General features: G+C 38.1%; 1 protein-coding gene and 1 long non-coding RNA gene across 2 annotated transcripts in view; one reads left to right on the top strand and one right to left on the bottom strand.

The window, feature by feature from the left end:
• LOC121406433 overlaps positions 1-9160 on the top strand; it is a 30894-nt gene extending 21734 nt beyond the window's left edge. The window contains exons 4-5 of the long non-coding RNA XR_005968801.1: positions 8437-8563; positions 9018-9160. This is a non-coding gene — a long non-coding RNA (uncharacterized LOC121406433). The remainder of the gene's footprint in view (positions 1-8436; positions 8564-9017) is intronic.
• The window catches only part of LOC121406423 (prokineticin receptor 2-like), a 54904-nt gene that overhangs the window by 26903 nt on the left and 3925 nt on the right, over positions 1-24076 (bottom strand). The window contains exon 2 of the mRNA XM_041597451.1: positions 2698-3482. Within this exon, the coding sequence (XP_041453385.1) occupies positions 2698-3203 (506 nt within the window). The 5' untranslated portion in view covers positions 3204-3482. The remainder of the gene's footprint in view (positions 1-2697; positions 3483-24076) is intronic.

Raw genomic sequence — 24076 nt, forward strand, 5'->3', positions numbered from 1 at the left:
AATAAACTCGGTAATAATTCAATTATATATATATATATATATATATATATATTGCATATAATAAAGGGAGAGGATATCGTTGGCGGATGTGACATTAAGTATAAGCGTTATAGAAAAATCCTTACTTTGTCAAAAGAACAATTAAAAAAAAAAAGAATATAAGAGTCGACTGAACACCGACTGATAAAATCAATGAGGAGAAAATTAATCGATGAAAGCAAAAACCCGAAGGACTAACGAGAAAGAGAAAAAGAGAGAAATAGAGAGAGGGAGAGAGAGGGGAAAAAGAAAATTGCATCGTTCTAAAAAATGATACCAAAAAAAACAAAAGAAAGAGACAAAAGGTATTATCTAGATTAGAAACGGTGGCAGGTTGAAGAAAATGCAAAATTTAAGTTGTAGATTAAAAAAATCAATGAATTCTTCGGCCTGTAATTATGTAAAAGGGTTAGAGAGGTAGTAACTCTCAAATCGGCGCGATTGGTTGCTTTTAACTGGGGCACCTGAAATTATCTGATTATTTTCTTTTAATCAAATAAAGCAGGAATCGCTGGGGAATAGATAGATATTGCAGAAAATATTACTACCCCTAAAACAAACTGTGATTTAAAAAAAAACGAACGTCAGTCTCTTCCCCAAAGCACAACATGGCATTGGTCACGAGATATGACTGTAACTTTTATTTTCCTATTTTGATTTTATTGAAACACCAAACATTTATTCTAAAAATCAAATTTCGCGATCTTTGAATAAAGTTTGTTCCTGGAAAATGAAACCAGTGTATTTACACCTGACCTATACACGATACTCAAAGCTGACCCTTTATAAATATTCGAAAATTGGATTAAGATCCCCTCGCTTTCAATAAATCAACAACTGCAGGTTGCATTAAACAAGTTTTTTGCTCCGCGACGTACGGGCGGTTCAAGAACATAGAAGATGTCAAATGCCCTTCATAACAAAGCACAACCAAGAAGTCTTTGTCGAAAATCGGTTAATCAAAACAGCAGTTTCATCCTGGACTCTGCATGGACAAACATACTTGCATTTTTTTTTCGTCAGCTCCGAAACTTAGGACAATACAGTTGTTCCGGTTCACCAATTTTGACAAAGTCCTCTCAACTGTTGTTTGTCATTTGGAGGGCATAATTTACAATACATCTACTGTGTTCTTGAGAGGAAAACTCCTTACTGTTGCAATCAAACGCAACTCCAAAATCAAATGCAATTTTTTTTTTAATACAACCTCTTGTGCAACCGGTCTCTGAACGTAATATGCTGCATACGTAGTATCAAAACCTTACCCTCATGGCTACCCCAGTGGATGATATTAATACAAGACCATCGACCTTTCTATAAGACCCTGAACAAAATACAAGGCAAAATCTGAACGGTCCCTTGACTGCCCTCATAAAACATCGTCTGTCTAACAAAGATATTAACTCATCGTGTGACTCTGCATGCCTTCTTTGCGATCTCTCCCACTCTTTCTCTCTCTCTCTCTCTCTCCCTCTTTTTGTTTCTTTCTATCTCTGTTTCCCTCCCTTAGTCTGTCTCTCAATCTTCTTCCTCTCTAACTCTTCCATTTCTAACAAAGCAAAATATGAATGATCCCCTGACTGCCCTCATAAACCATCCACTGTCTAACATAGATATGAAATCATCACGTTACTCAGTACCCCCACCCCTCTGTCTGTCTCCCTTTCTTTTTCCTATCTCTGTCCGTCTGTCTCTCTCTAGATCTTCCTCCTCTCTATCTCTTTCATCCCTGAATAACATTCAAAACAAAATCTGAATGATGACCGACTGCCGTCGTAAACCATCGACTGTCTAACAAAGATATGAACTCATTTATTCTGTACGCCCCTTTCGTGTTTCTATCCCTCTTACTCTCTCTCTATCTCTGTTCCTCTCTCCCTCTCTTTCAATGTCTGTCGGTCTGTCTCTCTCAAACTTCTCCCACTTCATCCCTTCCATCCCTCTCTCTCACCTCATAACTACCCCTATATCCCACCCCTCAAATTCCACCACGTTTGCCACGTAACACTTTGTTACTCTTACACTTAAGATATATACACAACAAAAACTGTGTTGTTGCTTGGTGTACATATGTTATAAGTCCACATACTCCGGTGTTAATTATATTGTTAAACACTCGTGGGAGTTAGTACAACACATTTGACTGTCATTACAACCTTGGTCGTTTATTGTATGCTTACACTCTTTGATGTCATGTTCAGTTTCTAAGATAGAACATTAACACCTCAGGGTATGTTCCTATAGAAGCACCAACCGGTGTCAGGTTAAACATCCCACTTTTATCACCATTTGTTTACTATCGACATTAAGTTCTTTTCGAGATCTTTCGGAATGTGACTTAAACTTAAATATTATAAACTACAGAGGGCGTTTCGAAAGTCAAGACCTCGGGGGTTTCCAAAATGAAATTATGTAATAAAAAAACACTGATTTTTCCCTAAACAATCAAACTCTCAAAAATTTATTTGGCACTTTCTTTTCATATCGCTATAGATGCTCTAATTGTAAATCTTTGTAAAATGCTACAGAATAATTATGGCGTTGAATCAAGGAAAAATGATTAGTAATAACGTTACATTGCCACTTTTTAGGACAACTTACTTTCAAACGTTAATTTAGATCAAAGTCTGTAGAATGATTGATGTTTGTGAATCTTACCTGTCTATGGCAATGACCAGGAGTGTGTTGACAGACACATAAAGCGAAACATTCTTGACCGTCCCGACAATAGGACATAAGGTGAAAGGCAACGTCCAGTTCTGCTGAAGATACACATGCAGTGACAAGGGCGCGCTGAAGAGCGCCACCAACGCGTCCGAACCGGCAAGGTTGGCAATCAAAAGATTGGTGACGCTCCGAAGCCTCTTGTGTCTGATGATGAGGAAACATAACAAGGAGTTGCCAACACCACATACGGCAATGGTCAAGACGAAAGACACTGTGAAAAATACTTTGACGCCTTCAGAGACGTCATAGTCCGTCGCGTAACAGCGTTCGCCTCCAGAGGACGACGGATAGTCCAAGTTGTCCCAGACCGAAGAGTTCAAGTCTGAAAAGCTTGCACCCATAGAAAGTGAGGATGTGTCCTTGAAATCGATCCCCATATCGTCTTTCATGCTCGCTATGTCTTGAGATTCAGATTGTGTGATAAAGTGGTCACCCATGTGACTGTTCGTTCGGTCAACTTCAACTAGAATACAGCCACCGAAATCTTCCTAATTTAGCCACTTGAAGTTGTCTACCTCGAGGTGTCCACTTGAGATCATCGCTCTCACTGGAATCAGAGGGGAAGTCAATTACGTCATCATCACTGTGTGGTTTCCCCCTAAATATCTTCTTGCTCGATACAATATTTACCTTCAAAGACCACACTTTATCCAGTCATCACCAATGTCCACTCAAGCCGTTGGTAGCCGCAGCTCTGGTCAAGCACCCTCCCGTCTCTGTACAAACGAAAAAATGATAGCGGTGATTGCAGGAAATTTGATTAACAAAATTACGTTCTGACATGGGGTTAAATCACGAGTCGGGACAAGAGCCCTTTCCTCATACTTCACCGTTGGTGTGGATCGCCATCCCTTCGATAGGTTACAAAAACAGTTGATAAAGCTAATTGAAAGAGATCTTCAATAATTGTGTACATTCAGTGGACATTAACATCCGGTCATTACTGAAGATGTATGATGACGTTGATAAATTTCCTAAGAAACCTGCTTTAAGGAGACATGCATCATTATGGCTAGAACACTTCATATATATAGGCCTAATAGATTGCTTTTATTAATAATATTTTTTGCTGCTTTTTATGAATTGTTATCATTATCACAAACTTTTCTAAGAATTACTACAGACGAATAGGAATAACAAAGAATTTCTATAGTGTTTCATACAGTGACATTAAATGGAGAAGACAAAAAACATTACAAAATAATGTTTTACATTACGCATCTATTATTCATTCGGGGTAATTATTTACGAAGATGATCAAATCCATTGTTTTTCTTTAATCACAGCTATCTTAACTTAGATAAGTAGTGCTGAGTGAAATGTAATGTAACTGTGTACTTTGTACGTGGATAAAGTGCGTAGAATTTAAATTATCGGTGTAGCCACACTTAAACGACATGTGTACACAAAAATGAAGGCCTTAGTTTATTTTTTCTTACCTAAACTTTGATACGTTTTTCATTTTGATTGAAAAGAACACGCATAAAAGTCAAATTCATGCAGACGCATGCAGAAAAGTAAGACGAGTGTGTAAGGGTGTGTATCTCTCAGTAATCTCTTCGTTGCAACTCGGTAAAAATGCTACTGGGTTATGACCTGGCTGGAAGGGCCTTCGGGGGTCACTGAATAGGTACGGGTTCGACCTCCCGTTGCTACCCACTTAACCGTCCTATTAACACACATATTCTACCAAGGAATCAACGCAGGCACCGGGCGTGGCGCCATATTTACAGGGATAGGTGAGGTCACTGTCCCCGTAGGAATATGTATCGGTGCGGAGCTCATATGCATTTTTATTTCAGAACCCCGCTGGCAGTCACTGTTCTTTTTTTAGAGTTGCTTTGAAGTTTGGACAGCACCTTGTCAATTTTCTTTCCTGTAGTTCAGTGCCATTATCCAGGAAGTATCATGACTCACTCTTGCGGGAATTGATATCCAAAATGGCGCCAATTCTCTTTCATTCAGTCCCTGCTAGTCAAGAGTTGCCTAGCTATTTGGGGGTACAATGTGTAACAATTATTGACGCTATTTTTGCCTTTCACAGCATTATTTAAAATGTACTTTTTGCACAAATGATTGAGGTATGAATACGTAGTATTCCCATGCACTTGTATAGACAAAACACACAGCGGTTAACATCTTCCAACCTCGGACACACATAAAATTATCTACGCACACACACGCGCGCGCAAACATGCTTGCAGACACATTCAAACACAGTCAAAAGTGAAATGAGGTGATACTTCCCATTTTAAATACAAAACTTGAAAAGCGTCAAATCGCTTGTGGAAACATCGTGACTTGTACATTATATGAAAGTGAACGATAACAGCTTTTGGGGGGGCACTGTTAATGAAATACGCGGCATAATCGGAAAGAATATTGAAGAATATAGCCCAGATAATCCTGTATAGTGATTGGTTCAAATAGCATCATGTGACCGAATATATTTCAACTATGATGTTGCTTGACGTCAGACCTCGATATATTTTTCGTTATACCAATATTCTGACGTCATAATTTCTGAAAACTGGATATTTAGCTAAACTCTCGGGTGCACCTGCCAGCGAGCTCTCTCTCCCGGACAAGTCCTGCGATGTGTCGGCGCAGGCACTAATCTGCGTTCCGCTGAGCGCGGTGGCTCGGAGAAAAATAGGTAATTCAACGCAAGTAACTGGACTTTGCATGCTCAGCGCACAGATTTTGGTTATAAATTATTAAAAGTAGGATATAAAACAAATATATCAGGCGTTTCATTCGAAAGCATAGTGGGAATTATTAATCCTCGGTTGGTCTGGCAAATACTAATAATTCCACTATACTTTCTCAAATCCTGATATATACTGTACACTGTTCGAAAAAAGAAGTTCCTGCAGCTGAGTCTCGAGAACACCTGTAATCTTACCAGATTGCGTAATCTTACAGGATATTGGTATTTGGTGTATGGAACCTTACAAATTTCCTTTAATAAAACATCCCCTTTTTAAACAGAGCTGTTCTGTTAAATTGTGGAAAAAATCCTGTTTTATGAATTTACAGAATGATTGTGTTATTTCTTTTTTTCTGTAAAATCAGGGTTTTTTTAACAGTGTAGAACAAAATGTGAGAAATGAAAATGTACAAAATAATTCTGAAATACACCAATCTTTAGCACAGGGTTTAGAGATCGAAACACTAACGCATTTTAACGGCAGTAAATGAAGATCAGAGGCAAAGAGGCGGATACAAAAGAAAAAGAGAGAAAAAAAATAGAGACAGAAGAGGGGAGAGAGAGAGAGAGAGAGAAGGTGGAGAGGGAGAGAAAAAAAGCGGATGCGATAATGAAAGTAATCCGTTTTGGTGCGTGAGCAGTCGAATGATCTTGTTATTTCAGACAAAATGTGGTTTAAAAAATGAGAAATCGGGCAGCGCTTCATCCGCCACAAGAACGTATTAATGATGTCTCACTTATACAATTCTTACTGATGTATTTTAGGTTAGGAAATCAGGTAACACGGTTTAGCGGTGAATAGTCATGAGGTTAATTTTCCATAAGAATTTCGAAAACAATTTTTTAATTCTTTTTTTATATTTCATAAAATAATGTTGAATATTGCATAAGCTGGTAAGAGAAAGCAACTAACTGTTGTCATGTTAGTGATGGTTTACTCAGTTGAAGAACTCAAATCATTTATATATTCTAATACTCCTGTGCTGAAAAGTTATCGTTCGCCTTGTCTGCATCGTATTTTTCTGTATCAAGACCTACCGTCAAAACAATATTTTGTCATAATTATTCATAATAACCAGGAATTACATGGTTGATTCGTCATTAGTCTTTGCACCTCTGTTATCGAGATAGGACTACACTGCAAAAATTCCGGTGTTGATTTAACACCAGCCCGGAATCTATATAATGTCCACACCAGAGAAGTATTAAAACAACACCAGTTTGGAATCAAACCGATGCTGTTTTAATACTAATTGGTGCTGTATTAAACACCTATCTGGTGTTAGACCAAAACGAAACTGGTGTTGTTTAACACTTCTTTGGTGTGGACATAGATTCCGGGCTGGTGTTAAATCAACACGAGAGCTTTTGCAGTGTATACAATCTGCAAGCATGGTGATCAAAGAAGTGTTTCCATTAACCACAACCATGGAAATAGCAAAGAGAGAGATACATGGAGGGGTATACTGTAGGTCATTTTTTTTGGGGGGTGGGGCCTCCGCCCTTCAGAGATAAGTGTCACGTTTGGCTACGCTTACGCCACTTTTAGTCAGAAAATAAATATCATCTTTACCCGTAAGCAATTTTTTTTTCATGGGTGGAGGGGAGAGGGGCGAGACGTATATATATTTTTTTAATCAAAAGCGAGTGAGCGAAGCGTACGGCTTGTGATAGGGCGCTTGTCAATATGTATAGTAAAATTCAAAGATTTTATGCACACTTTCAGTGAATTTTATGAAAAAAAATAAGTTTTCTAAATTTCTAGGGGGCAATTCCCTGCCCCGCTGCATACGGTCACTCCTCTCTCTCTTCCTTACACCCTCTCCTCACTGTCTGTCCATTTCTTTCCTCTTATCTTCTACAGTAGAGTAACTCTATATTAACCAATAATGATATCAATCATATCCTCTTTATGTCTGACATTAATGTCTCTACCAAATCGCATGAATTCATACACGCTTCAGGAATTCGTCACTGCACTGGAGACTTGTCATATATCGTGTATGAGACTGTAGGGGAGCCCTTTTAAAATTAGAGAAAAACAGACTTTGTTTGCAGTCAAAGTACCAAGAGGGGGAGGGGCATGGAGGTAACCCCACCCCCCCCCCTCGTACCCCCCCCCCCCCCCCCTCGTCAGAACTTTTGCCCAACTTCAGATATTCTCCTATCCAAAATTTTGAAAACTATAAACAATTATGTAATGTGTAGACTCTGACTGTTGTCTTAGTGTTAATGGATATCCAATTCAAACAGGAAAGAGCTCTCAAATAACACTTTCATCCTCAAATAAAAAAAAATGTTCGGTCACTATAAATGCTCCCACGAATATACAACAAATTCAAGTTTAAATAGTTTATTGATTTTGATCCAAAATAAAAGTGTTTTTTTATTTGACAATAGGTAAGAAAATCAATTACGACACGAAAGATATTAAAAGAAAAATAAGTAAAACCTTTGCATTTGTCGAAATAACAAACAATACGAAAAGTAGCCGTTCTTATGACCCTCCCCCATCCCTTTTCGTTTGATCTTTTTAAGTAATATCCAAACGGCACCTCTGGAGTAGTACGGTACATTAGCAGAGATTATGTAGGGTCATTATGAAAGGGACATGCAAGTAGTTGCAGTATAATATATACACAACACAAAACCATTAATCAAATCATCTTATTTTATTTTATCATACATTATTTTGATTATGACAATCGCAAAAATGTCAATTCAAATGCGTGCGTGCATGAAATGCAAGTTTCAGTAGAATTTCTCTTAACCTGTGATATTGTATAACTGTATAGGGGTTTGTCATGTTTGTTGTTTGACTTCATTTACTTATTGCAATAATAATTTTATTCGCGACTACTAACCCGATTAACAAGTTATGTTTCTAAATGTGTCCTCCACGATTCAGCATTCAAATTATTAACTTTTCTTGTTGTTTTAAACTCTTTTTCATTTCCCAGAACCATCTGTCTTGCTCTACGTACAACTGGATAGAGAATGGCACATATAGAAAAAAATCCTACTTAGATGGTTGTGCCGTAGTTGAAAAAGCTTGTCTCTGAATATAATGGTTGTATTCGATTAGCGGTAAGTCACCTGTAATCTGGATACTAATCACTATACACTGTAAAACCTGCGGTGTTAAAACTGACACCAATCGGTGTTAATAGAGGACCACACCCTCAGGTGTTAAAATTACACCCTAGAGATTAAACATAACACTAAAGAGTGTAAATGTAACAATAAAAGGTGTTGTAATAACACCTATAGGTGTAAAACTAACACCACCAATTTAACACCGGTGTAAAATAAATGGTGTGGTCCTCTATGTACACCGGTTAACACCACAGTTTTTGCTGTGCAACTTTTCTCATAACTTTGTGTTATGAATACAGATCTGAATTGATAAAACAAATGAAAACTTATTTTCATTTCTTCATGAAAAGTTTCATGGTTGTTTTGAAAAAAAAGAGAAAATAATGTCACGTTTCACAGTATGGCGATAACACCACTTTATCTTCGAAATGTTCGTTTGATTTAGATCTGGCGTCGGCCCCTTACGACCAGTCTGAGTGCTCCTTCGACATTCATGATGAAAAATGACGTTTACGCAGCATCGCCTGAAGCGTTTTACTTCTACAGAACAATGAATGGTTTAATTGGAACAACACCCACGTCATCTCTTAAATTACATCAGAAAGATACGAGACGGTAAGTCCTCGTGTTATTTTCTTTTCATTGAAATGTACTGTATTTATACTTTCTTTTGTTACAAACAAATACACGTGGATTTGAATGTCCAACGTCACACATTTTTCAAGCCCCAAGAACAGGGGCTTCGTTTCATGTTTCATATTGGCGTGCAAAAAATTTCGCGCGAAGCGCATCGGGAAAAAGGACAATTTCGTATGTGTCATAGCATTTTTGTATAGTGCTTTCCAGTGCTTTTGGAAACAAATGTTAAAAAAACACACACTTAGTTCTAGAGCAGCGCCCTTGTACATCAAATTGGGAGGTAAAATCATACTTGGTATTGACATCACGATTTTTTGCAAACCTTTACGATGACGTTAAAGCATCGATATATTGGTTATTATACATCATCGATCTGGAAATCGACATTAATTAGTCGGCATGGTTAAAAGTTTCGGGGAGCATGACTGTTACTCATGAAAGAACAAACATTGAGCCATAAACGAAAAACTGAAATCTCATAAAAGATAATGTTCGCAATGAAAATTCATGGCATGACTTCTTATACACTATATACTACTTCTAAATTTCTTCTTCTTCGTCGTCTTCGCTCTCTCTCTCTCTCTCTCGCTCTCTCTTCGTTGCCATGTTTGGGAAGCGGGGGTGCTGGCCCGGTGCTGAAGCACCACCCAAAAAATCCTTGCGGGTGCTGCGTGTATAATTCTCCATAGGCAGCACCCCCAGGTATTCTGGAATATGTTTTTTTTTTATGTAACCAAAATGACATATTTTTTTGTGAAACCCTTTTTTTCTAGGACCATTTTACCTCCATTTATAGGAAAAATCTCTATTTTTTCTCTCTCTCTCCCTTCTCTCTTATTCATCCTCAGTATTTTTTTTGTAGAACATTTTGTTCGGCAATCACTTTTCATCTTCCTGATTTTTTTTACCCAAGGCTTCCGCCCAAAGTAACTCTTATACTCAGTTTGGCAATCATCTATCGTTTAATACATATACATGTAACTCCCAACGTGAAGGTAGAAAACAAAAGCAATGAAAGGTAGGTTGAAAGGCCCCATTGTGTAGTGTTGATATGACTTCGAAAGGCAGTACATCACACTATTGAACTGCGGAATTACAAACTCATCTACGCTTCGTGGTCAGATAGTATGAACGTGAAATGTGTTTAGCTTAACTTTTATGTTAAGCAGATTACTTTTTTTAGATTAGAACTTCCTTCCAAAGTAAATAATAGGAAATCATTAGGCCTAATTGCACTGTTCACAATCCCGAAAGTGGGAGCCAGAAAATGTCAGAGGACATGGTGGTAAATGAGATAGATGCAATAAAAGGGAGATGGGAAATGATTTGAAAGTTTTTAACCAAGCAGTAAACAACAATGTAGGTTATGATCATGTCCAGAGATTCATAGATGAAGATGATTGTGTGAGGTCAATGAACGACATACCATATGTCGCTCTTTCTAGGTAAGATAAATTTAACCCTACACCGAAATACATTGGTGGTATGCATTACATGTACATGTACGCCGTGGGATGAATATCTTTTTCCTGGTATATGAGAGTCATGATATGATTCATTAGTTAACTATACACGCCGCATTACCCATCAACTTGGCAGTTTGAGATTCCCGTATAGGAGCGGCATTTCTAGCGGAGAAATTGGAATGTAGGTTATATATTATATTAATTGAATTAATATCGTCTTGTTTTCTTTTAACGAATATACATAAATGAAAATTCAGAAGAATTGTTGCCAAGACAGAGGAAGAGTTGTTCTAGCGTCATAAATGTCGATATCTTATATAAAAGAGTACTGAATTTGTTGCTTACCATTGGCATTGATTTATGGAGGGGGGGGGGGTCATATCGCTACCACCAAATCCTTTATCCATCCCACGGGATATGAATAAACAGGGATGGTGTCACCGTTGAAGGCAGGTGCGACCACCTCTCTCGATTCTTCCCCTCCCTCTTTTTTTTTAGTAATGTCCCCTTAGTAGAAATATATATAAAGGTAGGAGGAAGAAACAGAAAAGAATAATAGTATTTTAAAGAGCTCGGACGTAAAACAAAGTTTACAGAATGTCTTTATGACGTGTTACCCCATACATTTCATGGTCCCCCCTGAATAAACTGTTCAATTTTGGAATAATGAGCACGGGTTGTCTAATTCAACGCGCTTGCCCTTCACTCAAGACCTTGATACGCCACAGAGCATGACACGACCTTGCCATTGGTGCAAGTCTCTAAGGCAATTCATCACGAATTACAGTTTGACTTTGACGAATGATTCTGGGAAGCTCAAGGTTCATTGAGTTCTGAAACTCAAGACCCCTACCTACAGGGTGACGTAGATTTCGATGTTCCATCAAACCCAGAAAATTATCTGTTTATTAAGTAGAATATTCCGTGCTGATAGTTTTCATAACCTAACCCATTTAGTACAGACAGGACAATAGAACTCCTGAATTTAGCAGATCTTTAGCAAATTTCAAAGAAGGGAATAAGAAGATCGTATGATATACGAAAGAACTGATCTAATCCCAAATATAATTCTCGGAGTGACCAGTCGGACCAGTCATTTTGGAGTGAACTGTACATCAATATAGAGTGCATTATAGCTCCTTCTGCCATTAACTGCGAACAAAAATTTACTCCAAAGAGCGTTCAAATCCACTTTCAAAACATACAAATCTCACTCCAAAAGGACTGACTGATCCCTCACCTCACTCCGAGAGGGGTTATGAACAAGTGGAACTCCTCTGGTAGGATCGCCTGCACTTTTCGACTCATAGCAGCAGTGCTGACTTTCAAAAGAAGTAAAATGAAAACTTATCCACAATAAACACCATTCATATGCATATAAATACAAAGTTCATTGACCCTAATGACCTTTGACCTTGGTCATGTGACTTGAAACTCGTTCACATACTTGATTCCTATCATGGCCAAGTTTCATGCAACGATCAATTTACTTTCAAAGTGATGATAACATTAAAAAAAAAAACTTAACCTTGCTTTAAGATTTCAATATTGATGCCCCCAACATACTCCAAGTTCATTGACCTTAATGATCTTGACCTTGGTCATTTGACCTGAAACTCTTGCAACATGATCAGAGATACTTGATAACTCTAATGTTAGATCTAATGAATTAGATTCATCTATGATATGATGGCATTTCAAAAACTTAACGTTGGATTAAGAATTCAATGTTGACGACTCCGTCGCCGTCGGAAAAGCGGCGCCGATAATCTCACTCTGCTATGCAAGCGAGACAAAAAACGTTATTCCTCGTCAACTTGCACTTTTCCGAGCACGCGAACTGGGGAAGGGTGCGCACAGCAACCCAAGAGTTCCAATACGCCACTGACTTGTATCTTATCAACAGTTAATGGGTCCGTGGACATCTGGCATCCCCGTTTGCCATACGCCTAATCGATGAGAAATGCGATTCCAGCTGACGTCGCATTCCATTCAACGAGCCCATGAACGAGACACGGACTCTCTTTCGATCAGTCATCGTGAATCATGAAGGCATTATCGCGTGCAATATGAAGTGAAAATCGGTAGGTTGGTTAGTAGTATTATGAACCTGATTCGGTGGTAAGAATGTAAAGGGGGGTGATGTCCAAAGCTGCAGGGGGGGTCAATGGAAAATCCATAAGTCTATCAACAATATGTCTTAAGAATGTTCATCAGAAAGATGGGGGTAAACAAGGGGGTCTGAGGGCAAGTGTTACCAACCCCTCCTTCGGCCTAAACTGACATTATAACGAGCTCACGTTTTGTCTCATACAAAAAAGATAAGAGATTGATGTCAAAAGGATTTTACATTAACCAGTTTGTACGCTCATATGTTATGAAACTGACTTCCGAACTCTGAAAATTATTAATAGCAAAACATCCGGAAAATAGAAATAAAAAGAAAACAATATTTTTTCATGAATTTGGATTAATGTATTTTCTACATTAATAATATCAGTTTGGGGCAATTTCAAAAGGTCTCATACTCGACTGCTTCATGGGCTCTTGCCCCCCCCCCACCCCCCATGCGCGCCTTGAGTGTGCCCCTATAGCCAATGCCCTGAGGTTCCACTCATTCGCTCGTAAACACAATGTTGGATGGTGGTACCAGGTCCATGGTGGTACAGAACAGAGTTTCGACAACTTATTGAAAAACCCTGAATTACGCGTTTTACGTGAGAGGAACAGTTTGATAGGTATTTTAGGGCAGGAAGGGTTTGAAATTACACGATTTTGCTATGTACCAATATAGGGAGTTTCTGTCCACACCACAATGGTTTGTCCATGTTCGCGCCATTTAGGATGGCTTTTCCCCTGTATTACGCCATTTAGGGTGTATTAGTTGTTGGACAGGGAAGGGTAGCAGAAAAGCCACCCCTTCCCCATTCCGAAAGGTTTGAATCCTCATACAACATTATCAAATCAACATGAGCGAGAATGATAAGAGTGTGAATGCGAAAGAGAAGGATACAAGAGAGTGAGAACGAGAGCGATGGGAGGGGAGGGGTATGAAAAAGGAAGAGAGAAGGGAGAAAGTCAGAGAGAGGGAGGGTCAGAGATAGACAAAAAGAGAGGGATAAGAAAGCCAAAGAAAGGGGTAAAAAAGGGAGAGAGTATCAGAGAGAGGGAAAGACACATGACACGAATGAAATGAGAGATGAAGGCAAACGCCAAATTGATAACGAGGTAGACATTGTACTTGAATCCCTCGACATTTAGCTTGGCAGATAATGTGATTTGGTTTGTCATTCTACTTTCTCGCAGCTGTCTTTCACTAACGAGTATCTCAATCATAGCATTAACAAAGCACTCCCAAGAATCTCATCAAACGAATGAAAAGAAACAAACACTAATAACAAACTGACGAAAATCCTCTAAAAAATATTAAATTTGTGAATTTTCCGGAAAAAAGCATTCAAGAGCAAGGATGATAAACGAGAACAACTGTGCATACATGTGTATCTCTTAAGGTGATAAAGATTGCTTGATCAGGAGTCTTTGACAAGTGAAAACGGGTTATCATGTAGTTTTTTCAAACTTCTGTTTGGGAATTTCCTGGATAAGTAGTAAACTTGATTTCTGATTACTAGTGATGTGTTTGTTGATGAACAAGGGGTTGACGGGATGCAGCAAGAAGTTAAACAAAAATGGACACCTCAGATTGCTCATAGTTCCTTCGAGATTACTCTTTTGCATTATTTCATGTTCTTCATCTTCTTTTCTTTCTTTGTGTCGTTCAGATTATACGATTTTCCGTCCCATAAACCTGAATTTTTCTATCATTTAACGACAACTGACATTTTCCAATTTCTTTTGCTTTTGATAAATTAATTTTCTAAAAATATTAGAATCTATCTATCTATCCATCTATCTATCTATCTATCCATCTATCTATCTATCTGTCTATGCATCTATCTATCTATCCATCTATCTATCTATCTATGTATATGTCTATCCATTCATATGTCCATATCTTGACCCACTACCATATTCCTCTTCTTCTCCTTTTCTAATTCGTCGTATTCTTGTTTCCCCTTTTCTTCTACTTCTCCCTCGTTCCCCTCTTCTTTCTTCTTCCTCTTCCTCTTCTTCTTCTTTTCCTCTTCCTCCTCCTCCCCCTCTTTCTTATCAATACCTTCTCCTTTCTTTCCTCTTCCCTCTCCCTCCATTCTCTACCCCCTTTCTACTATTTCCTTCCTCCACAGTCTTAAAAAAGTCAATCTTGCAGGCTAATCTGAAGGGAAACTCGATTTGCCTGATCAGAGAATCAAACCGCACCTTGTTACCAGGTTTCCGCCGAGTATATCGGTCATCTCAAATCGAGCCTCAACTCTGAGCGACACCTGAGGGTAAAGGTGTGCTGGCTGGGGAAATTCCCTGGATGAAAAGATATGTGCCAAACCTCCAGTACGACATTTATCAATTATTTTCCATAGTGCTTAGCCGCTAAATGCCTCTCGTCTGCGTAATTACAAGTACGATCATTATTTTGACGTCATTGATAAAATAAGCGAAATCGATTATTATTATCGAAGTGTCAATTTTGTTAAGTAGATGTTTTGTAACAATGTTATTGCATTCGTTTATATGAATAATAAACATACTATCTAGAAAACATTTTAGTTGTCCGTTTTCATGTATAAAAGAGAACAGAAATTATATAAATATAAATGAAAATCAATACCAAAAAAGAAAATGTCGTAGAGATGTATTGTACATATACGCAGAAAACGATATTATTTATCCTGGCCTTAGGGTTTCTTGGAAAGATAATTTCATAACTCGGGGGGCATATGTCCCGGAATATTCGTCCTAGTTTTCTGTTGTCATTTCAGTCAAGTTGTATGTAGATAAGTTTGCTTTTTATAATTCTTGCCTTTTATAATCAACTCGTATTTGTTACGTTTCGGGAGCCATAACTTGCTTCTTTGGGCCCCTAACTATATTAAGTTGTATCGTATCGAGCTTGAGTATTGCTGTAAATGTATATATATCCTGTTTTTGTAAATGTTTTAACCACTAAATGAATGGATCAATGAAATTTGTTTTTATATTGGAATTCTATAACGTATAGTCTGGCCCACTTGTCATAACGTGGGACATTCCCAACATAATTTGCCTCTGTCATGTCTGTTTAATAGTTAATTGTTATTAGTGAAATCCAGTTGACTTCGTCTCCCATATCTTTATACACGATTCTTACGTCGTGACAGATTCTCGGAAAGCCTGTTCTACGACATTATTCTGCTTAATAGGCCTATGTATCCCCGTCCGACATCAATACCCACTCTCATGTGGTTTAGCGCCCGGTGGTCTCAGAATGCAGAGACCTGGGTTCGGAACCAAGTCGGTGCAGGCGTTACAATAGTTTTTAAAGTCAATTAAATGGCACCATCTTTTAGGTTTGGCACTCCTCACTGTCCCCCATCCTCCCTGATCACCCCCTCCCCGATCCTCCCAAGCAAAACATCACTCCCCTACCAGGTACCTCTCAAATTGATCCCCGTGCCCCCCCCCTCCCCTCTGAGGAAGCCCACAATTTGCATCAATGGAGCCCATGGTGTCTTAATTTTCGGCTAAGCATGCCTGGTACCTCCGTGTCGGAGATACACCATCGACGTGATATACCTAGAGTCCAAATCGAATTTCGCTCCCGGGCGACTTCGACTCGATTTAGAATCGAGCAACACAGATGTGGAAAATGAGCTCCGAAATGTGTACATCTTCAACGTTCCAATTCGATTTTATTGGGCCAAGCCATACATATGGAAATTATCAAAGATATCGGGTTAGCTTCAGAATGTCTCCCTTGATGGCGATACTATAGCTTGTCCGGTGTATCGTCGGGACATTAAATCTTCCCTGATTTTCTCAGTGTTTTAAGGTTTGGGGCTTTTGTCGTAATTTCCGCTTCATTCATCTATTATTTATTGGTAATGTTAACACCTTGTGAAAAGGGGAAACGAGTTACTCTAACCAATTACTATTCATCATTACTATTCATCACTGTTCATCGCTCAATCACTGAATTCGGCGCTCCAAACAGGTCACATTTCCTGGCCTTCAAACATGATAAAAAATTAGGTGAATAATTACTTGAGGATAAAAACATCAAAAACATTAAATGAAAACTCCAGTTGTGGTTACTCTGATAAAATACATCCACTTATACGCCTTTACTAATAAGACAAGTGGAACGCCTCTGGCAGTCTCGCCTGCATTAAGCGATTCAATATAGCAGCAGAGCAGTGCTGACTTTGAAAACGAATATAAAATAATTTTTCACAATAAAAGCAAATTCATAATTATATGTAATTAATAAAATAGGGCCTACTATGATCATCGACCCTAAATGACATTTGGCCTTGATCATGTGACCGAAGACTTGTGCAAGATTATCATACTTTATTACCCAAATGTCCACATTTCATGAACTAGATCCATAAACTTTCAAAGTGACGATGGCAATTCAACGAACACCCCTAAAACGGTCAAAGTTTATTGACCTCGGTCATGTGATCTGAAAATCAAAAAGGATGTTTACTAATACTTGATTACTCTAATGTATAAATTTCATGAACCAGATCCATGTAGTTTTAAAGTTATGACAATTAAAATCTTAACCATGGCGCAATTTCCTTCGGCAAGAAATTTATCCACATTGTGCCGCACTCGACCCAGGTGAAGTGAATGGGTACCCGGTAGGAAGAAATTCCTCGAATGCTCGAGCGCCCGATCAAGGTAGCCGTGTTAAAACCGGGGTAATAATAATAGCAGGGCCCGCTGGGAGAACAGTTTTCGGAACTGAAGTGGCTACCCTGGGTAAATATGTTGTTATTTTTAACCTTAACTGGTTGAGATTTCGTTTTGATTCCCCCAACATAATCTAAGTACATTGACCCTAAATGACCTTTGATACTTGATAACTCTAATATGTCTAACTCTCATGACTAGCTCCATAGAATTTATGATGAAATTAAACAAATACCCCAACATGGCCAAACTTCATTGACCCTAAATTACCTTTTACCTAATTCATATTATGGCCTGAAACTTTATAGGTAGGATGTTCAGTAATACTTGATTACTAGGTTCATGTAAGTTGACATTTCAAAAACTTGACATTGGGTTAAGATTTCGATGTTACAGAACAAATTATGATAGCATAATAATAGTAATGATGATCAAACCAAAATTATAATAATATTAATAATTATAATAACCATACTAATAATACTTACAGATTTCAAAATTGCAGCGTGTTAAAAATTCCTGTGCTAGACTTGTGACTAACTCACCAAAGTTTTGACATATCACACCTATTATGAAAGAATTGCATTGGATACCTTTTGATTATAGAATAACATTCAAGATGCTTTTACTTGTGTTTAAAACATTGAATGGCCAATCCCCTAGTTTGCCATCGACCTTACACAACCTGCGAAGTGTTAGATTCCTGTTGAAAATACCCTACTCTAAAACCAAAGCAACATTGGAGACTGCATTTAGCTACACAGCTCCGAAACTGAGGAACCAACTTCCCCTTAGAATTTGAATGGCCCAATCTGTAGTGTACCTGCTTTCAAAGCATTTGTGAAGACACAAATAATGTGTAGGGAAGCGTTTAAAGTAGATCATCATATTTAGTAAATAGTATAAGCAATCCATAATCCATATTTCATTATTCGAAATAGACACCAGAAATGAAATACTGAGGCGTGACAACAGGAGTAACTAAAGCACAGTAAAGTATAGTGGCTGCGCTATACAAATTTATCATATTATCATTAATAATAATGAAAACGCAATCATTAAAAAGATACTACCACCACTAGTAGTCATAGGCATAATAATGACATCAGAATTGTATCATTGATGATAATGATTATAACATTAGTAATGATAACTATGATTAACAAGTGTATAAATATGAATTAATTTAAAAGGCTTCAAGACTTCATGAGACGACATGAAAAATGTTGCATTGTGGGTAAGTACTCGAGCAGTACGCGATCCCAGCTTCCACTATACAACATGGCTGTATGATATTCCCTTTAAACATAACATGAATCATTTTGGCGGGACATTAAAAGGGATTTTCAGTTTTATTCCTTCATTTTCTTCCTTCCCCTGCATAAATGGTAAAGATTCAAATGTCAAAGAAAATCGAACACCACGTATCGATGAAATGCCAAGGAAATTTAAGAATCCACCGGACTTGGTCAGAATGTTTTCTAGCATCAGCATTTCCATGATTTTTAACCCGTCACACGGGTTTTCCGATTTACACACCAACAATTTATTAATCCGACTTTTCGTATAGGCTGTAGATGTGGGTAAGATAGGATATGATTCGATGAGCAAAACTCTTCAGAGTACTTTGTAAGAGTTACTTTTTACACGTATGATGAATGCAAGGAAATGAGGCTAAGGCGTGACGTATGTGCTTGAAACCATGGATATCGTTTTAAAGAGAAATTCCAGTAGTTGCAGTAAACACTGATTTCATGAGAAGGTCTGTAAAACAAGGCTTAATTGTCATATCATCGAGGATCTAGATCTGGTACAGTTACATTAACTGAACTTTGTGAAATCTTGAAATCTACGCTGAAAAATGATCACACCGAAGATCCCTAACACAGATAAGCGCACGTGGCGTCGGGCCCGACGCTCTACCCGAATCCTGTGCTTATTTGCTGATTTCTTAGCAATGACACAATTTCTTCCAGAATCCTTTGGCACATGCATTTTATTTATACAAACAGACACTTTGGTGGTCATTTCATTGGATTCTGTACGAACTCATGTTGATATCGTTACCAATACTAGCATTTACCTTTCAAGTCAATATATTGTCCACACACATTCGCCCTAACACACACACGTACGTGTCCTCACCCACACAGACATTTGCACGCACATCCACCCCCCCCCCACACACACACTCACACTGACAATAATGTGAATTACATTCCCTGAAAGGAATTAACATGCTGTGACATTTCAGTATATATGTAAAATTCGTGAACTAATCTCAATATCACAACAACTATTAGGAAAAAAATGTACATAATCTTATTGCAATTAATATCGTCTAGTTTGAGGACATGATGACGTCAATACTTGCGTCATTTCTTGAGGTGCTCGAATCAGATCTGAAGATATAAAGAAAAGAAATGGGTGCAGACATCCTTTTGAAGTCATTTAATAATGGCAAGGGATAAATGATGCGTAAATTTTACTTGTCATTAATGATAATATATTTTGTTATAAAAAAGATGAAAGATAGGAAAATATGACGGTAATAGTGGTGACATTTGCATTTATTGACAAAGGCTTATATTTTACATATCCATATCATAGTGAATATTTGATAAAGATTAGAGGAATTAGAAATATATTGTTTGTTAAATAAATGAAGAGGGTTGAAACGTGAGGGAGGTTGGAAGTGTGACAAGATTGTATACAGCATCTTCAACATTAGTCGTGCGACAATATGTAACCATTGCAATCGTATGCAGATTGAATGATCCGTAACAGTCTTACTATCATTCTGCAGTGGTAAACCATGACTCTCAATGAATCAAGAGGTCCTGTGTTCGAATCTCTGTCTCTTTTACTAACTTTTTCTGTCAAAACACTTCCCACTTTTTTATCGTTTTCTTTCCCTTTTTTTACCCAGAGGATGAAATAAATGACAAAGGAAACAAATTCAGGACAAATCATTTTCTTTTAACTATACGTGTACAATACATCTTCAAATGAATAAGACAATTTAATATATTTCTTCCCTCTTTCAAATGGAAAGGTATAAAGTACACTCTTATCCTATATGGAAACTTTTAAGTTTAGCGAGAAGTGTAGGGTCCTCGAGAAATACAACTTCTAGGACTGATGCCCATGAATTACAAACGATTTAATAACGAACACTTGGCGACCTATTGTGCTAAATGAAATAACAGAGCAATTCATTTTCAAACATAGTGTCTTAACGTAAATAACTCGAATCAATAAAAAAATCAAGAATCCTCTACTCTATAATCTTATGAACATGTTTACACTACCAGGGCGACAATAATTTGTAATGATAATAATAACATTTGTAGGGCGCTTTATACTGGTGTTTCAAAGCGCACAGGTTGGCAGATTTTAAAAATATACAGTCAATCAAAAAAAAATAGGACAAAGGGTGAGTTTTAAGTGACGATTTAAAAATTTCAACGGAGGGAGCATTTTGGATATGAGTTGGGAGTTTATTCCAGAGGGTGGGTGCAATTACAGAAAATGCACGATCACCATATCGGGTCTTATAGTGCGAGGGCCATGAATTAAATTATAGGAATATGATGAACGTAGGGATCTGACAGAAGAGGAAGGACGAAGGGAAATAAGGTCTTGGAGATATTTGGGTGACATATTATGGGTAATTTTGTATAATTTACGTCATTTGATTACTCCCAAAATCGCACAAGATTATCTGACAACCAACGACCACCCTGCCCATGCCCTTGTAAATGTTTTGAACGTTAGAATTCTCTTGATCATTCGTTTCTGTGGGACGATGTATTTCAGCTGTACCTCAAACGTACCCTCCAAAAATATGGAAGACATTTCAAAAAATCGATCGCATCGTACATGCCTACTTGGTTGGAACGCTTGTCCCAAACTATTGATAGAATGAAATCGCACGTGCAACAATCGCCGATTTGATGACAGAAAAAAGATATCAACACAGTATTGTGGACGTCACACGGCATATTTTCTTCGCTACAGTAGTCATGGGCGTCAATCCGGGTTTTTTTTTGGGGGGGGGGGTACGGGGCAACAACCTGCTGCCGAAACTACCCTGATTAAGATATTACGAGAGAGCAAAGTCCACGATAAAAAGGTATTATTTCATCACGAATTAAGCTACGTATAATGATGTCATATGCTGTCCACCCTTATCCAAACTACTTTACAAAAATGAAGCGACCCCCCCCCCCCCCCTCTGGATTGACGCCCTTAAAAGTAGCTGTTAAAGATGGAAACGGTTGAGAAAGTAAACGTGCCTATTTGGAAGAATGGAGATGAGTTCGGAAGAAAAAGAAAATGTGTGAGAATTTGAATTTCATTGAGTTTAAAATGATGCTCACCGTTGAATCGGGAGTATGTTAACATCTTAATTAGATCGATTTACGATTCATGTTTGTTTCGATTGAAGAAAAACTCTACTTGCTGGTTCCTTTCCTTTATTCAAATGTTACAGGTAATTCTCTTTCCTCTCTATTCCAAAGGGGTGTTCCAGGTTTGGAGAAGGGGAAGCAAAATATTAAACTCTTCGATCTTTTAAAATATATTTGGAGAAAAATGACCGCTGGTTGAGAAGTCCGAAACCTCCCCCACAACAGGTGTCTTGTCCCATACGTTATTTGTATAGTGCATGTGACTCTGAAAGGTTTCGTCGAGTTTATCAACATTTCTGGCAATTGCAAATGATTAACAGACGACACTCGCTTTCAGGTGCATGATCAACAACCGCTCCCACTCACAAGTCAATCAAAATAATAGAACGATTAAAGTTTATATTAGTAGTCAAGTATTGTGCGAACTTTAGACGGACTTGAATGAGGGTACAGATACTAATGTGCGAGTCAGAAACAGTATAGAATCAACCGGTACTGAAAAGGGGAGATGGATTTTTAAAATTATTTTTGCGTATTTAGACACAGCATTTCTTCCAATACCAAATTTGTTGGGAATGGGGTCAGATTCTGCCCCTTGAGCACTCAGTAGAGTGAATTTAGCGCATTAAAATCCCATTTATTGCTATTTCCGTTATGATTATTAAAATAATCATTCACGGTTGACTAAACAGGCTTGAACGATAGGTCGACTGGTTTAACACCAATTAGCGCCAACTCCAAACAATGTCCTGCCAGATTTTGAGCGGTTGCATAATGATCGCAGATAGTTACTTGATCCATTTCAGATGATTTTTTTGCATGTTGCATGTTGTATGATTTATAAGCTGACCTTGTCCACTGTGCCTTCAGTCGTCAACTTATACCAAACAAAAATGATACCACCCAATGAAGGACGTATAATCTATTCTCTATAGAGGTGTTGTGGCTCAGTGGATAAGCCTCCGGACTTTGAACCACAAGGTCCGGGGTTCGAATCCCAACGCAGCACTCCTGTCCTTTGGCGAGGCGTTTATCTACATTTGCCACTCTCCTTCCAGGTGTAGTAAATGGGTACCCGGTGGGAAGGAATTCCTTGGACGCTCGTTGCGCCCGAAATAGCCGTGCTAAAGCCGGGGTAATAGTATGCAACACTTAGAAACATTGTACTAAGCGCGATATAAATGTTGCATATTATATTATTATCAATTCACAAAACTACTCCACAAGTTTTTTTTTAAAACATATACACAATTAAAAAAGTGTATTTTTTCTGCCTCACGCTGTATATACTGACTAGAAAGTAGGTCTGTTTCTTGGTGTGGGTGTGTTTATCTTAAGGCGATGATATAAGATCGCATGTGTCTACACAGCAAATGTCATTGGTTCGAATCCAAGGCTACAGAGGCCTTCTATCGGGTCCAAGGCATACTAATTCTATATAAATGCTTTCTTTGAACAGTTGAATTCCGTAGATTTTCAACTATAGTAATAAGCGTAAAAAGATAGATGGGGGAGGAATGGGTTAGTGCTAGTTCTCTCTCCCTCGCTGCCCCCCCCCCCCTTCTCTCTCTCTCTTCATTTTTTCTTGCTCTTTCCCTGCCATGTATTTTCTTTTTAATATTTTTCACCACATTCATTTCGACTTCTCTTCAAAGTAAAACCGCCCCTTCTATTCTCTCCTTTCCCTGTCAATCGAACAACTCTGCCACCTTTTTATCCTGCCTAGCTTCGATAGATTTATTTATATATTTTGGGGGGAGGGGGTCCCTAACAGTCTTACTCGTTGGGATGAATACATCGCATACCCATTTCGAGTAAAAAAATATATTTGCAGTCGATCAATCGATTTTCAATTAAAGCAAATAGACTTCTGTTATTTGAATCAATGCAGAAATCAATTGAAAATTTGCTATTAATTTCACGACTTAGGATTAACTTTAATAATCATTTGATTTTCAATTTTGTGAATAGCTGGTACACCCCCCCCCCTCCAAAAAAAAGTATGTATATGCTGATAGAAATGTAAGACAGGTGGTGTGAAAGAGCGACGTGGACCTGCAGACCACGCTGGGAGAAGGGTTATTGGCCCCAAAATCAATACCCCTAAATCTTTGCGAATTCCATTAATCTTTCACTAATCTTTTAAAGGACGATTTTCAAAAGCCCCCCCCCCCTCCCTCCCCTCCGCTCTC

This window comes from Lytechinus variegatus, chromosome 1 (genome assembly GCF_018143015.1).
Source record: "Lytechinus variegatus isolate NC3 chromosome 1, Lvar_3.0, whole genome shotgun sequence".
Classification (NCBI taxonomy): domain Eukaryota; kingdom Metazoa; phylum Echinodermata; class Echinoidea; order Temnopleuroida; family Toxopneustidae; genus Lytechinus; species Lytechinus variegatus.